This window comes from Triticum urartu, chromosome 2 (genome assembly GCF_003073215.2).
Source record: "Triticum urartu cultivar G1812 chromosome 2, Tu2.1, whole genome shotgun sequence".
Lineage (NCBI taxonomy): Eukaryota > Viridiplantae > Streptophyta > Magnoliopsida > Poales > Poaceae > Triticum > Triticum urartu.
Genome location: NC_053023.1, coordinates 380,134,632 through 380,149,501, shown reverse-complemented (window position 1 = coordinate 380,149,501; position 14,870 = coordinate 380,134,632). Strand labels below are relative to the sequence as shown.

Here is a 14,870-nt window from a genome sequence, read left to right as displayed (position 1 = left end):
CACATCCCATCGGAGGAGACGTACATCGGACCGCCGGGTTTTCGGATGATTCCGCGTGAGGCTCCACCATCAATCAGACGTGCCGAACACGCACGGTCGCGTCCGGGCATCCCCATATTTGGGCTGGATATGAAGGGTGCTGGTCAGCCCTGGCATTTGAGAGCCGTTTGAGACGCTCGTCTGGATCGAGTTTTTCTGAGTGGTCACTGACCGGGCTTCCGTCCGGGCGTTTGAGTCGGATTTGGGATACCCTGTAGATGATCTTAACCTAAAAAGGCTGCTTTTAAAAAAAACTATAAAAAACTGCTTAGTCATCAGATTTACCATGTCCGTGGAAATGCTGACCGTCTATTTCTTCTCCCATGTGGCAACGAAAAGGTGGGGTCCAGCAGACCGTCCACGTGCGTCACGTCGCGGCTCCGAAACATAGCTAGCATAGCGCCTACAACACTAGAATTGGTAGACAGCTCCGGGCGAGGCCGATGCAGCCACACTCGCACAAAGTATCTGAGCTAGGCGCCAATTGTGTCCGGCTAGCGGCCAAGGCGCCAACCAAGCCGCAGGCCCTCTCCCTGTTCCTCCTCGTCCCCTCTCCTCCTGGCCAGACAAACTAGTTAAGCCCCAGCGCAACGGCCGATCGAGCTGAGAGCTTTTTAAGAGATCGAGTGGTGGCTGGTGGCTCAGCGGCCGAGCGAGCGAGCAAAGTACAGTACTAGCTGGAGCTTGCAACTAGCTAGGAATGGCTTCGCTGCAGGTCGGCACCGGCCGCGGCGTGGGTTGCTGCTTCGGCCCGCTGGACGGCCGGCGGCAGGAGAGGAGAGCGATGGCGGCGCTGCGACCGCCGAGGGCGGGTGCGGGGGCGAAGGTGGCGGAGGGGGACAAGGTGAGACTGGGCGAGTCCAGCGTAGCGGTGAGCAAGCTCGGCATCGGCGCCTGGTCGTGGGGCGACACCACCTACTGGAACGATTCCGAGTGGGATGGTGAGTCACTCGTCTCGTGATTTTTATTTTGTCGCCTCCAATTAATAATTACTCCCTCTGCAAATTAATATACATACGACGTTTTAGATCACTACATGGTGTCCTCGTCGAGACGACGCACGATGAAATTGGACTTTGAACTGCTTAAACTTGGCGGCTAAACCTGTATACTAGTTTCGCTGTACACGTAGTCGTGGTGCCGTGTCAACTGTCATGTGTTTGTGTTACCTACATCTGCAACTCAACATGCCTGGTCACTCTACGTCCTTCACAGGACCAGTCAGAAAGTGTGACTACGAAATTAACGCTCTTAAACCCTGGGCATGCTTCCCATGCATGCATCATATCCAGGTTATTTAGCCTGCGGGAAAGAAGAACCGCACGTGTAGCCTAAAAAATTACTACTATCGTATTACTCGCTCCGTTTTAAATAAGTGTCTACACCTCGCTATCACTATTCAAGTACTCAGGGTTTCCATCCTAAAAAAGGGTTGATTTGGCATGCAGACAGGAGACTGAAGGAGGCTAAAGCAGCATTCGACGCCAGCATCGACAGCGGAATGACTTTCTTTGACACCGCCGAAGTATACGGCACAGCGGTAAGATCAAATCAAGCCAGCTCATAGGAGTCCCAAATTAAAGCACAATAGTTAGTAGGTAACTTTTATGTCTTGTGTCCCCATGCAGCTCATGGGAGCAGTGAATTCAGAAAGCCTACTGGGAGAGTACGTAAACCATCCCATCACTTGTCCATAATTTACCACCATCAGAAATTCAACAAATTTGTTCACAAATGAAATTATATCGATGACTAGTGATGGATGCGTGTCCTTACATGCATGTTGATGACAGTTTCATCAGGGAGAGGCAGCAGAAGGGGGCGGTGGAGGTGACCGTGGCCACCAAGTTTGCGGCGCTACCCTGGAGGTTCGGACGTGGCAGTGTCCTCTCCGCGCTCAAGAAGTCGCTGGAGCGCCTCGGCCTCCCCTCCGTCGAGCTCTACCAGCTCCACTGGTCCGTCAATCCTTATTAACTTGTCTGAATCTCTGTCTAGTTCTGAATTACGTACTGTATTCTTCAGACTTTTGCTGACGGACAAACACTTGCTATCTTTTTCAGGCCAGGGCTATGGGGAAACGAAGGTATCCAATTATATATTACTTATAATTATATAGGACCTATTCATGTCGATTCAAGGTCAAGGTGCATGGACAGACTTGATGGACCGCATGTTCTTGCTCGCATGGTTAACTATTTCAGGGTACCTTGATGGACTGGCGGATGCGTACGAGCAAGGTCTCGTCAAGGCCGTCGGAGTCTCCAACTACAATGGTAACAACTTAAGTTCTTAACTGGCCGTGGAGTAGAAATGCCTTATTCATCAGAAGATAGCAGTTGATTACCCACTGAATGTATGTATGGTATGGTATGGTATGGTTTGACATCAGAGAAACGCCTCCGGGACGCACACGCGCGGCTCAAGAAGAGGGGCGTCCCGCTGGCCGTCAACCAGGTGAACTACAGCCTCATCTACAGGACGCCCGAGGAGAACGGCGTCAAGGCCGCCTGCGACGAGCTCGGCGTCACGCTCATCGCCTATTCCCCCATCGCCCAAGGTTTCCTTCCTTTCCTCCCTCCCTCCCTCCCTCCTTGCTCAACTTCTCCACTATTGATTGATGAATCATCTTTATTTTATTTTGGGGTACAAAAGTAGTAGTATGTCCGTTTAATCATATGTTCCCCATTGTTTTATGGATGGATTCAGGTGTTCTGTCAGGGAAATACACTCCGGAGAATCCACCCACGGGTCCTCGGGGGAATACCTACACTCCCGAGTTCCTCACCAAGGTGATACCATTTCTGAAACCGTTGCACAATGCTTGGATCTTCATGTCCCCTTGACAAGAAAAACTCTGCTGCAACTGCATCTCTGCTCACTGAAGATGTTTGTTTTTTAATGTCATGCACGAAGCTCCAACCGCTGATGAACAGGATCAAAGAGATTGGAGTAAGCTATGGCAAGAACCCAACTCAGGTGCTTCAGACTACATTAATCAACTCATCGTGTTTCCCTCTCTGAAAAACAAGTATCGATCCTGAGATATACCACCGCACCACTGAAAGAAACTGTACATATAGACAAGGGATATGTGCAGGAGAGTTTAATGGCGGATTGTTGTGGTTTCAGGTGTCTCTGAACTGGCTGACCTGCCAGGGCAACGTGGTACCCATCCCGGGGGCCAAGAACGCCGGGCAGGCAATGGAGTTCGCCGGTGCACTCGGGTGGAGCCTCGCCGCCGACGAGGTCGAGGAGCTGCGGACCCTCGCGCGGGAGATCAAGGGAATCAAGATGCCCATCGAGGAGTCATGATGCATTCGATTGGATGACATCACTTCTACTCTTCTACAGTACAAGTTGTACCTGCTGTACGTCGAACGTCGACATGATCCATAGCCATAAAAGAAGTACTTCCTCCGTTCCGAATTACTTGTTGCAGATATGCATGTATCTAGATGTATTTTAGTTCTATATATATTCATTTCTGCGACGAGTAATTTAGAACGGAGGGAGTAGATGTTGTATGATTGCACGATGTATTGCTCATGTGCGAAGGCACGTATATATGATATACAAGAAGTCGGTCACAACCTCAACTATACAAGGAATTAGGAGGTGGGCCCAATACACGGATATGCACAACACATATACTCAACCCCTCCCCGTAGTCAAAGCGGCACCGCTGTGGACGCAAAGATTGGACCGGAACTCCTCAAACGACGCCGTAGGCAATCCCTTGGTCATGATATCAGCAAATTGTTGGGAAGTGGGAACGTGTAGAACACGAATATGGCCAAAGGCCACCTGTTCGCGAACAAAGTGGATATCTGACTCAATATGCTTGGTCCGACAATGATGTACCGGGTTGGCGGAGAGGTAGACAGCCGAGACGTTGTCGCAGTAGACCACAGTAGCACGATCCATGGACAAAAGAGCTCCTGGAGCAACTGGCGAAGCCACGAACACTCGGCGACCACGTTGGCCACCACACGATACTCAGCCTCAGCACTGGAGCGAGAGACCGTAGGCTGCCGCTTGGACGACCAGGATATGAGTGATGGTCCAAGGAAGACACAATAGCCTGAGGTGGAGCGATGAGTGTCAGGGCAGCCCACTCAATCTGCATCGGTATAGGCGGTGAGGGCGGTGTCGGTGGAGGCGTAGAGCATGATGCCGAGCTCCATAGTGCCGCAGACGTAGCGAAGAATCTGCTTGACAACGGCCCAGTGAACATCTCGAGGAGCATGCATATGAAGACACACCTGCTGTACGGCGTACTGAATCTCCGGTCGAGTCAGAGTGAGGTACTAGAGAGCACCAACGATAGACCAGTAGAATGCAGCATCCGGAGCGGGAGAACCATCCGAGGCAGAGAGCTTGGCCTTCGAATCAACAGGCGTAGCGGCGGGCTTGCAGTTAAGCATGCTAGCACGATCCAGGAGCTCGTGAGCGTACTTTCGCTGATGAAGGAAGAAGCCATCCGGATGGCGCACCACCTCGACACCGAGGAAGTAGTGCAAAGGACCCAAGTCCTTGATGGCGAACTCAGCGCGAAGACGAGCCGTGAGCTGACTGAGGAGACCAGCCGTACATGCCGCCAGGATGATGTCGTCGACATAGAGCAGTATTGTCACCCACCTGGACTAGATCCCGGATGGAATTGAAGCGTCTCTTGATGTGCTTGGTTCTCTTGTGAAATCTGGATTCCTTTGCCAAGGCAATTGCACCAGTATTGTCACAAAAGATTTTCATTGGACCTGATGCACTAGGTATGACACCTAGATCGGATATGAACTCCTTCATCCAGACTTCTTCATTTGCTGCTTCCGAAGCAGCTAGGTACTCCGCTTCACATGTAGATCCCGCTACAACGCTTTGTTTAGAACTGCACCAACTGACAGCTCCACCGTTTAATGTAAACACGTATCCGGTTTGCGATTTAGAATCGTCCGGATCAGTGTCAAAGCTTGCATCAACGTAACCTTTTACGATGAGCTCTTTGTCACCTCCATATATGAGAAACATATCCTTAGTCCTTTTCAGGTATTTTAGGATGTTCTTGACCGCTGTCCAGTGATCCACTCCTGGATTACTTTGATACCTCCCTGCTAGACTTATAGCAAGGCACACATCAGGTCTGGTACACAGCATTGCATACATGATAGAGCCTATGGCTGAAGCATAGGGAACATCTTTCATATTCTCTCTATCTTCTGCAGTGGTCGGGCATTGAGTCTTACTCAACTTCACACCTTGTAACACAGGCAAGAACCCTTTCTTTGCTTGATCCATTTTGAACTTCTTCAAAACTTTGTCAAGGTATGTGCTTTGTGAAAGTCCAATTAAGCGTCTTGATCTATCTCTATAGATCTTAATGCCTAATATGTAAGCAGCTTCACCGAGGTCTTTCATTGAAAAACTCTTATTCAAGTATCCCTTTATGCTATCCAGAAATTCTATATCATTTCCAATTAGTAATATGTCATCTACATATAATATCAGAAATGCTATAGAGCTCCCACTCACTTTCTTGTAAATACAGACTTCTCCAAAAGTCTGTATAAAACCAAATGCTTTGATCACACTATCAAAGCGTTTATTCCAACTCCGAGAGGCTTGCACCAGTCCATAAATGGATCGCTGGAGCTTGCACACTTTGTTAGCTCCCTTTGGATCGACAAAACCTTCTGGTTGCATCATATACAACTCTTCTTCCAGAAATCCATTCAGGAATGCAGTTTTGACATCCATCTGCCAAATTTCATAATCATAAAATGCGGCAATTGCTAACATGATTCGGACAGACTTAAGCATCGCTACGGGTGAGAAGGTCTCATCTTAGTCAATCCCTTGAACTTGCCAAAACCCTTTTGCGACAAGTCGAGCTTTGTAGACAGTAATATTACCGTCAGCGTCAGTCTTCTTCTTGAAGATCCATTTATTCTCAATTGCTTGCCGATCATCGGGCAAGTCAACCAAAGTCCATACTTTGTTCTCCGGTTCACTTATACTCTGCCAGCCCCCAAGTCTTCAGATGATGAAACCTGAATGATTTGTAGACTTTATGATATAGGTTGATAATTTGTCTCTAAGCTTTTCGAAAGTCCAACAAAGTAGCGTAAATGTCACTTGTAGTCCCCAAGGGCCGGCTCAGTTTATCATAAATGAACCGGTACTTAATTTCATAACTGTCTTTTACTAGTCCCAATAAGTATTGCAATCTGGCTTAATCTTTGAGAAACTTTCTGAATATCATACATTGGCCCCCCAAGTGCCAAGCGCTGTTACTTTGTAAAACACTTGGGACTTGAAACATATAAGAGTCATAAAAAATTGCTTTGACAGACATTAGCCCCAAGTGTCAAGTGGTATTGCGGTGCAAAGTACTTGAGACTTGAACCCTTATAACTTTTAGTTTAAGCCTTGACACACCTATGTATGCTTTGTAGAACGCCTATCTGAATTGGGCTCCCAATTGACTGAGGCAAAGACCCGGCTGGCGGATCAAGAGGCAGAAATCAAGACTGCTGACTCTAAACTCCAATTGAGTCTTTCTGAGACGGAAAAATTGAAAACCATCTTGACTGCAAATAAGAAATCCTGGGCCGAAGAAAAGACGCTGCTGATACAACGTGCTGAAACAGCTGAGGCGGCTCTTGAGGAGGTTACCACGGAGCTCATCGGTTTAAAGAACCGGGTGTCTCAAATGGTCTCTGCCATCTTTGGTAAGTCATCTATATCAATCATTTATACCTTCCTTTCACCCGGAATATAAGCCGCCTGCTGAGCCTTTGCTCAAAAACACTCGCAGGTCCGTGAAGCAAAAATCTGAGCCAAGACAGTGTGACCAAATTGAAGGCGGTTTATACCTTGGTGGAGCAATTGTATACTGGTGCTCAACGAGCACTTGCTACTATCTCCCCTGCCAACCAAGGTTCCAACCGGCTGAGTGATATTTTGAAGAAGCTATCGACCTTACCCGCCAGGTTTCAAGAAGTCAAATGATCCTGTGCCAGGGCCGAGGCCTTGACTGCCCTGAGCCGCTCCAAAGCTTGGGTGCCGGATCTAGACCCGGTGGATGTGGCTAAGGGGTACCCTACCGTGAAGGAAGACGGGACTCCATTTGAGCAAGATGACTTCATTGCATGTGTGAGCGGAGTTCGACCTCAAGCTACCATTCTTGGAGAGGAGACCAACATCGATAAATATCAGCCGAGTTTTGATATGGAGAATAAGAATATGGCGACTCCCTCTTATAAGGTGACAGATCTTATCCCACCGGTTCGTCAACACACTTTTGCTCCGGAAGTTGACCCGGCCGGCCTAATTGATGATGAAGCGGAGTTCATTGCTTTGAACGGCTTTGACTGGTCCAATCCCAGCTTTCAATCAGTAGAAGGAGGTGAACCGGCGAGGGGAGAGTCATAACCATCTTGTGGGCTCTCAAAGCCTTGTCATAGATTAGCTTGAAAACTGCACGTTTTGCCTATGCCATCGCGCATAAAAAGTTGCATACGACTCTTTGCCAACGATGTCAATATAAATATGCAGCACATCTGTGATTACATCTGCAGTGTTTTAATTTTGCTCCTGCAAAAAGTGAAAGAACTGGCCTGGAGGTTTAGCACCGGACGAGTCAAAACACCCGGTATATGAAATTATCATAGTGGAAAAGATAAATAAGGCTGAAAAAACCCTTTGATTAATGAAAAGACACACGAAAACCTATTCGTGAACAACAGTCATACCTGTGGTCTGGACCACCGGTTTTCATGACCCGGATGATGAGGTTGATAACCCAATCTATCGTAGAAGTCAATACTTCCATATGTCTGATGACTATTATGCTTTGGCAATTCATTGTCAAATAACCGAGTCGGTTTAATTTGAAGCCATACTGACAGTTAGATTTGAGATTAATAAGACAAAAACATTAAGCTTCAGACAACGTGAATCAAAATATTTATTTAAAAACTGGAGGCTTCTGATTCAAATACAATCAGTAAACCGGACCAAAGGGGTTAAGCTAAGATTCAAATACAATCATATAGCCCCCAGTGGCTTTGGCGTTGCACCGATCAAGAGGGTACCGACTGCTATGTCCTCTTTCGTTCGAATACGACCTATGTTTGAACAGGAAGCCCCCAAATGAACTTGAGAAGTTTTTAACGACCCTGATTCAAATACGATCCAAGTTGGACCCAAAAGGGGTTAAGCTATGATTCAGATATGATCAAGAAGCCCCCTAGTGAGTTTGGCCTTGAGCCGATCAAGAGGGTTACGACAACTATGTTCTCTTTGGTTCGAATACGACCCATGCTTGAACAGGAAGCCCCCAAGTGACTATGAGGTTTATAGCTAGATTCGAATACGATCATGAGCCGGACCAAAAGGATGAAGCTAGATACGGATACGATTAGCCCCCTTTTGGTCATTTTTAAACAATGAAAATAATAAGGATATATGATCATTGAAAGGGAAAAAAAGGAACAGAGGTCCTGCTTTATTACCTATCATAATATATACAACGTCAAAGTATGTACACGACGAGAGCCAGTGGCTTAAGTATAGTATGGCCGAAGTTGAGCAATGTTCCATGGCCGGCGGGTCTCCTCCTCCGACTTACGCGAGTCTTTATGCTCTCTAACGTCAATGAGGTAATATGACCTGTTGTTTAAGTTCTTGCTGACCACAAAGGGTCCTTCCCAAGGTGGGGATAGCTTGTGTGCATCAGACAGATCCTGGATGAGCCGGAGCACCAAGTCACCTTCTTGAAAGGTTCTGGACTTAACACGGTGGCTGTGATAACGGCGCAGGTCCTATTGATAAATTGCTGATCGAGCCGCCGCCAAGTCTCTCTCCTCATCTAACAAGTCAAGTGCATCTTGTAGGGCTTGTTCATTATCAGCTTCAACGTAAGCCGCCACGCGAGGCGAGTCATGACGGATGTCACTAGGCAGCACTGCTTCCGCTCCATAAACCATGAAGAAAGGTGTATAACCTGTAGACCTGTTAGGAGTGGTGTTGATACTCCACAGCACCAAGGGTAATTCCTCTACCCAACAACCCGGCGTCCGTTGTAAGGGAACCATAAGCCGGGGCTTGAGACCTTTTAAGATTTCCTGATTTGCTCTCTCAGCTTGACCATTGGATTGAGGGTGAGCTACTGAAGAAACATCAAGCCGGATATGCTCACGTTGACAAAACTCCTCCATAGCACCTTGGGACACATTAGTGCCATTGTCAGTGATAATGCTGTGTGGAAAACCAAAGCGAAAAATCACCTTTTTCATGAACTGAACCGCCGTGGCTGCATCACACTTGCTCACTGGCTCTGCCTCAACCCATTTTGTGAATTTGTCAACTGCCACTAAAAGATGTGTCTTTTTATATTTGGACCTTTTGAAAGGTCCAACCATGTCAATCCCCAAACTGCAAATGGCCAAGTGATTGGAATCATCCGCAACTCTTGAGCCGACACATGCGCTCGTCGTGCAAATTTTTGACATCCATCACACCTACTGACCAGATCCTCCGCATCAGCGTGAGCCGTTAGCCAGTAAAAACCATGACGAAAAGCTTTGGCCACAAGAGACTTTGACCCGACGTGATGGCCACAATCCCCTTCATGGATCTCACGAAGTATTTCTTGACCTTCTTCAGGGGAAACACAACGTTGAAACGCTCCAGTGACGCTGCGATGATACAACTCTCTGTCAGAAATCGTCATTGACTTGGACCGCCGGGTTATCTGTCGGGCCAGGGTCTCGTCCTCTGGCAACTCGCCCCGGGTCATGTAAGTCAGGAACGGTACTGTCCAATCTGGAATGACATGAAGAGCCGCTACCAACTGCGCCTCCGGGTCAGGAATGGCCAAATCTTCCTCGGTAAGCAACTTAATAGATGGGTTATGTAAAACATCCAAAAAGGTGTTAGGTGGTACCGACTTACGCTGAGATCCCAACCGGCTTAAAGCATCGGCCGCTTCGTTCTTTCTGCGGTCAATGTGTTCCACTTGATAACCCTTAAAATGCCCCACAACAGTGTCGACCTCGCGGCGATAAGCCGCCATGAGAGGATCCTTGGAATCTCACTTGCCTGACACCTGTTGAGCCACCAAATCTGAATCGCCAAGGCACCGCACCCGGCTCAGACTCATCTCTTTAGCTATTCGAAGACCATGGAGCAAGGCTTCATATTCTACTGCATTGTTAGTACAAGGAAACACTAATCGCAACACATAACAAAACTTGTCCCCTTGAGGAGAAGTTAAAACAATTCCAGCCCCCGAGCCTTCCAACTGTCTAGACCCATCAAAATGAATTGTCCAATACATGATGCCTGTTTTCTCCTCTGGCATCTGCAACTCTGTCTAGTCATTAATGAAGTCAACCAGCACTTGAGATTTGATCGCAGTACGTGGCATATACTTCAAACCATGAGACCCAAGTTCAATAGCCCACTTGGTGACTCGTCTTGTGGCTTCTCTATTTTGAATGATGTCTCCTAGAGGAGCAGAGCTAACCACAGTGATTGGGTGGCCCTGAAAGTAATGTTTGAGCTTCCGGCTTGCCATGAACACCCCATAAACGAGCTTCTGCCAATGTGGATATCTTTGTTTAGATTCAATGAGCACCTCACTAACATAGTAGACCGGCCGTTGGATCAGATGTTCCTTGCCAGCCTCCTTGGCCTCCACAACAATGGCCACACTGACAGCCCGTGAGTTAGCAGCTACATATAATAACAACGGCTCTTTCTCAACTGGAGCAGCAAGGACCGGTGGCTTAGCGAGTTGTTTCTTCAGATCCTCAAAAGCAGAGTTAGCAGCATCACTCTAGACAAAGTTACCCGCTTTCTTCATCATTTGATATAAAGGCATTGCCTTTTCCCCTAACCGGCTTATGAACCGGCTTAAGGCTGCGACGCGACCCACCAACCGCTGAACGTCATTGATGCACGCCGGTTTAGCCAGGGATGTAATTGCTTTAATTTTCTCCGGGCTAGCCTCAATACCTCTGTTAGACACCAAAAAACCCAAGAGTTTGCCAGTTGGGACTCCAAAAACACACTTGGCCGGGTTAAGCATCATCTTGTAGACCCGGAGGTTATCAAAGGTCTCCTTCAGATCAGATACCAATGTTTCCTTTTCTCTGGATTTCACCACTATATAATCCACATAAGCGTGAACATTCCGCCCAATCTGACTGTGAAGGCAGTTCTGTACACATCGTTGATAAGTCGCCTGGGCACTTTTCAGCCCAAAAGGCATAGACACATAGCAGAAGGCTCCAAACAGAGTGATGAAAGTTGTCTTCTCCTGGTCCTTAACTGCCATCTTGATCTGATGATAACCCGAATAGGCATCCAAAAAACTCAAACGCTCGCAACCCGCCATAGCATCAATGATCTGATCAATACGAGGGAGGGCAAAACGGTCAGCCGGACAAGCTTTGTTTAAATCGGTGTAATCCACACACATACGCCAGGTGCCGTTCTTTTTTAGCACAAGCACCGGGTTAGCCAACCATTCCGGGTGAAAAACTTCAACAATGAACCCAGCTGCCAAGAGCCGGGCCACCTCTTCTCCAATCGCCTTACGCCTTTCCTCATTAAACCGTCGAAGAAACTGTTTGACCGGCTTAAATCTCAGATCAATATTGAGAGTGTGCTCAGCGAGTTCTCTCGGGACACCCGGCATGTCAGAAGGTTTCCATGCAAAGATGTCCCGGTTCTCACGAATGAACTCAATGAGCGTGCTTTCCTATTTTGGATCCAAGTTGGCACCGATAATGAACTGTTTGGATGAGTCGCCAGGCACAAAATCCATCGTTTTAGTGTCATCAGCTGACTTGAATTTAAACACCGGTTCATGTTCCGTGGTTGGCTTCTTCAAAGACGTCATGTCTGCCGGGTCAACATTATCTTTATAAAACTTTAACTCCTCTGTTGCACAAATAAACTCAGCATAAGGGGCATCACCTTCTTCACATTCCAGGGCTATTTTCCGGCTTCCATGCACTGTGATGGTGCCTTTGTAACCCGGCATCTTGAGCTGCAGATATACATAACACGGCCAGGCCATGAACTTGGCATAGGCCGGCTGTCCAAACAGGGCATGCTATGGGCTTTTGATCTTAACTACTTCAAAATTTAACTTCTCGGCCCTAGAATCGTATTCATCCCCAAAGGCCACTTCCAGCTCAATCTTTCCAGCTGGGTACGCCAACTTACCAGGTACAACACCATCAAAAACAGTGTTGGACCGTTCAAGACTCTTGTCAGTCAATCCCATGCGACGAAACGTCTCATAATAGAGAATGTTGATGCTACTGCCTCCGTCCATGAGTACCTTAGTAAACTTATATCCACCAACCTGAGGTGCCACCACCAAAGCCAAGTGACCCGGATTATCAACCCGGGGAGGGTGATCCTCCCTACTCCACACAATAGGCTGTTCTGACCATCTCAGATAACGTGGAACCGCCGTCTCAACGGCGTTTACAACCCTTTTATGAAGTTTCTGGTCTCTCTTGCATAAACTAGTGGTAAATACGTGGTACTGCCCACTACTCAACTGTTTTGGGTTACTCTGATACCCGGACTGTTGTTGTTGTTGCTGTTGCTGCTGATTACTTTGGCCGGGTTGCTGATTATAGCCACCCTGGTTACCCAGATGGCCCTGATCGTGAAAACCGCCTCCGCCTGAACCGGCGCCAGGGCCATGAAAGCCGCCTCCGCCTGAACCGCCACCAGGTCTGTGGCTACCATCAAACATGTTGGAACTTTTAAATGCCTTCATGATCGTACAGTCCTTCCACAGATGAGTAGCTGGCTTCTCCCGGGTGTCGTGTCTTGGACAAGGTTCATTCAGTAGTTGCTCGAGGGTAGGACCTGACCCGCCTAACCGAGGAGGTGGCCTATGGTACATCTCCAACGTATCTATAATTTTTGATTGCTCCATGCTATATTATCTACTGTTTTGGACATTATTGGGCTTTATTATCCACTTTTATATTATTTTTGGGACTAACCTATTAACCGGAGGCCCAACCCAGAATTGTTTTTTTGCCTGTTTTAGGGTTTCAAAGAAAAGGAATATCAAACGGAGTCCAAACGGAATGAAACCTTCGGGAACGTGATTTTCTCAACGAACAAGACCCAGGAGACTTGGACCCTACGTCAAGACACAAAAGAGGAGGCCATGAGGTAGGGGGCGCGCCTACCCCCCAGGCACGCCCTCCACCCTCGTGGGCCCCTTGTTGCTCCACCGACGTACTCCTTCCTCCTATATATACCTACGTACCCCCAAACGATCAGATACGGAGCCAAAACCCTAATTCCACCGCCGCAACTTTCTGTATCCACGAGATCCCATCTTGGGGCCTGTTTTGGAGCTCCGTCGGAGGGGGCATCGATCACGGAGGGCTTCTACATCAACACCATAGCCCCTCCAATGAAGTGTGAATAGTTCACCTCAGACCTACGGGTCCATAATTAGTAGCTAGATGGCTTCTTCTCTCTTTTTGGATCTCAATACAATGTTCTTCCCCTCTCTTGTGGAGAACTATTCGATGTAATCTTCTTTTTGCGGTGTGTTTGTTGGGACCGATGAATTGTGGGTTTATGATCAAGTCTATCTATGAACAATATTTGAATCTTCTCTGAATTCTTTTATGTATGATTGGTTATCTTTGCAAGTCTCTTCGAATTATTAGTTTGGTTGGGCCTACTAGATTGATCTTTCTTGCAATGGGAGAAGTGCTTAGCTTTGGGTTCAATCTTGCGGTGTCCTTTCCCAGTGACAGTAGGGGCAGCAAGGCACGTATTGTATTGTTGCCATCGAGGATAACAAGATGGGGTTTTCATCATATTGCATGAGTTTATCCCTCTACATCATGTCATCTTGCTTAAGGCGTTACTCTATTTTCATTAACTTAATACTCTAGATGCATGCTGGATAGCGGTTGATGCATGGAGTAATAGTAGTAGATGCAGGCAGGAGTCAATCTACTTGTCTCGGACATGATGCCTATATACATGATCATGCCTAGATATTCTCATAATTATGCTCAATTATGGCAATTGCTCAACAGTAATTTGTTCACCCACCGTAGAATACTTATGCTCTCGAGAGAAGCCACTAGTGAGACCTATGGTCCCCGGGTCTATCTTCATCATATTAATCTCCTACTACTTAGTTATTTCCTTTGCTTTTTTACTTTGCTTTTACTTTATTTTGCATCTTTATCACAAAAATACCAAAAATATTATCTTATCATATCTATTAGATCTCACTCTCGTAAGTGGCCGTGTAGGGATTGACAACCCCTTATCGCGTTGGTTGCGAGGATTTATTTGTTTTGTGCAGGTGCGAGGGACTCACGCGTAGCCTCCTACTGGATTGATACCTTGGTTCTCAAAAACTGAGGGAAATACTGACGCTACTTTGCTACATCATCCCTTCCTCTTCGGGGAAAACCAACGCAGTGCTCAAGAGGTAGCAGCCTACCCTTGCGCCGTTGGTTGTTGCCCTGTGTATTGGTGTTAGCCACAAACTCGTGAGCCTTACGTTTATTACCTCCTTGATTCGCCGGGTTATGCTGGTGACCCTTGCCGTTGCCGTTCTTCTTTCCCTTCCCTGTCTTTTCTTTATCAGACGCGGGATCCTTTGTACTGTCAAAATCAGCATATTTGACCAGGGCCGCCATCAAATGGCCCATGTCATTACAATCACGCTTGAGCCGCCCCAGCTTCTGTTTCAGAGGTTCAAAACGGCATTTTTTTCTCCAACATTAAGAACGCAGAGCCGGCATCCATCTTATTAGATG

The 14,870-nt window shown here is 47.4% G+C and overlaps 1 protein-coding gene across 1 annotated transcript; it reads left to right on the top strand.

The window, feature by feature from the left end:
- Positions 1–515: 515 nt before the first annotated feature.
- On the top strand, positions 516–3,635 carry LOC125537400 (uncharacterized oxidoreductase At1g06690, chloroplastic-like). The gene is made up of 10 exons (XM_048700707.1): positions 516–980; positions 1,488–1,579; positions 1,668–1,705; positions 1,833–1,994; positions 2,100–2,122; positions 2,241–2,312; positions 2,429–2,596; positions 2,746–2,828; positions 2,953–3,015; positions 3,169–3,635. Exons 1-10 carry the CDS (start codon positions 740–742, stop codon positions 3,349–3,351), a joined length of 1,125 nt encoding a protein of 374 aa, XP_048556664.1. The 5' UTR covers positions 516–739; the 3' UTR covers positions 3,352–3,635.
- Positions 3,636–14,870: the final 11,235 nt, after the last annotated feature.

Coding starts and splice junctions, on each gene's coding strand:
- LOC125537400 (XM_048700707.1), top strand. CDS start 740: ATGGCTTCGCTGCAGGTCGGCACCGGCCGCGGCGTGGGTTGCTGCTTC. Junction 981..1,487: donor GAACGATTCCGAGTGGGATG/GTGAGTCACTCG, acceptor TTTGGCATGCAG/ACAGGAGACTGAAGGAGGCT. Junction 2,313..2,428: donor CGGAGTCTCCAACTACAATG/GTAACAACTTAA, acceptor GTTTGACATCAG/AGAAACGCCTCCGGGACGCA.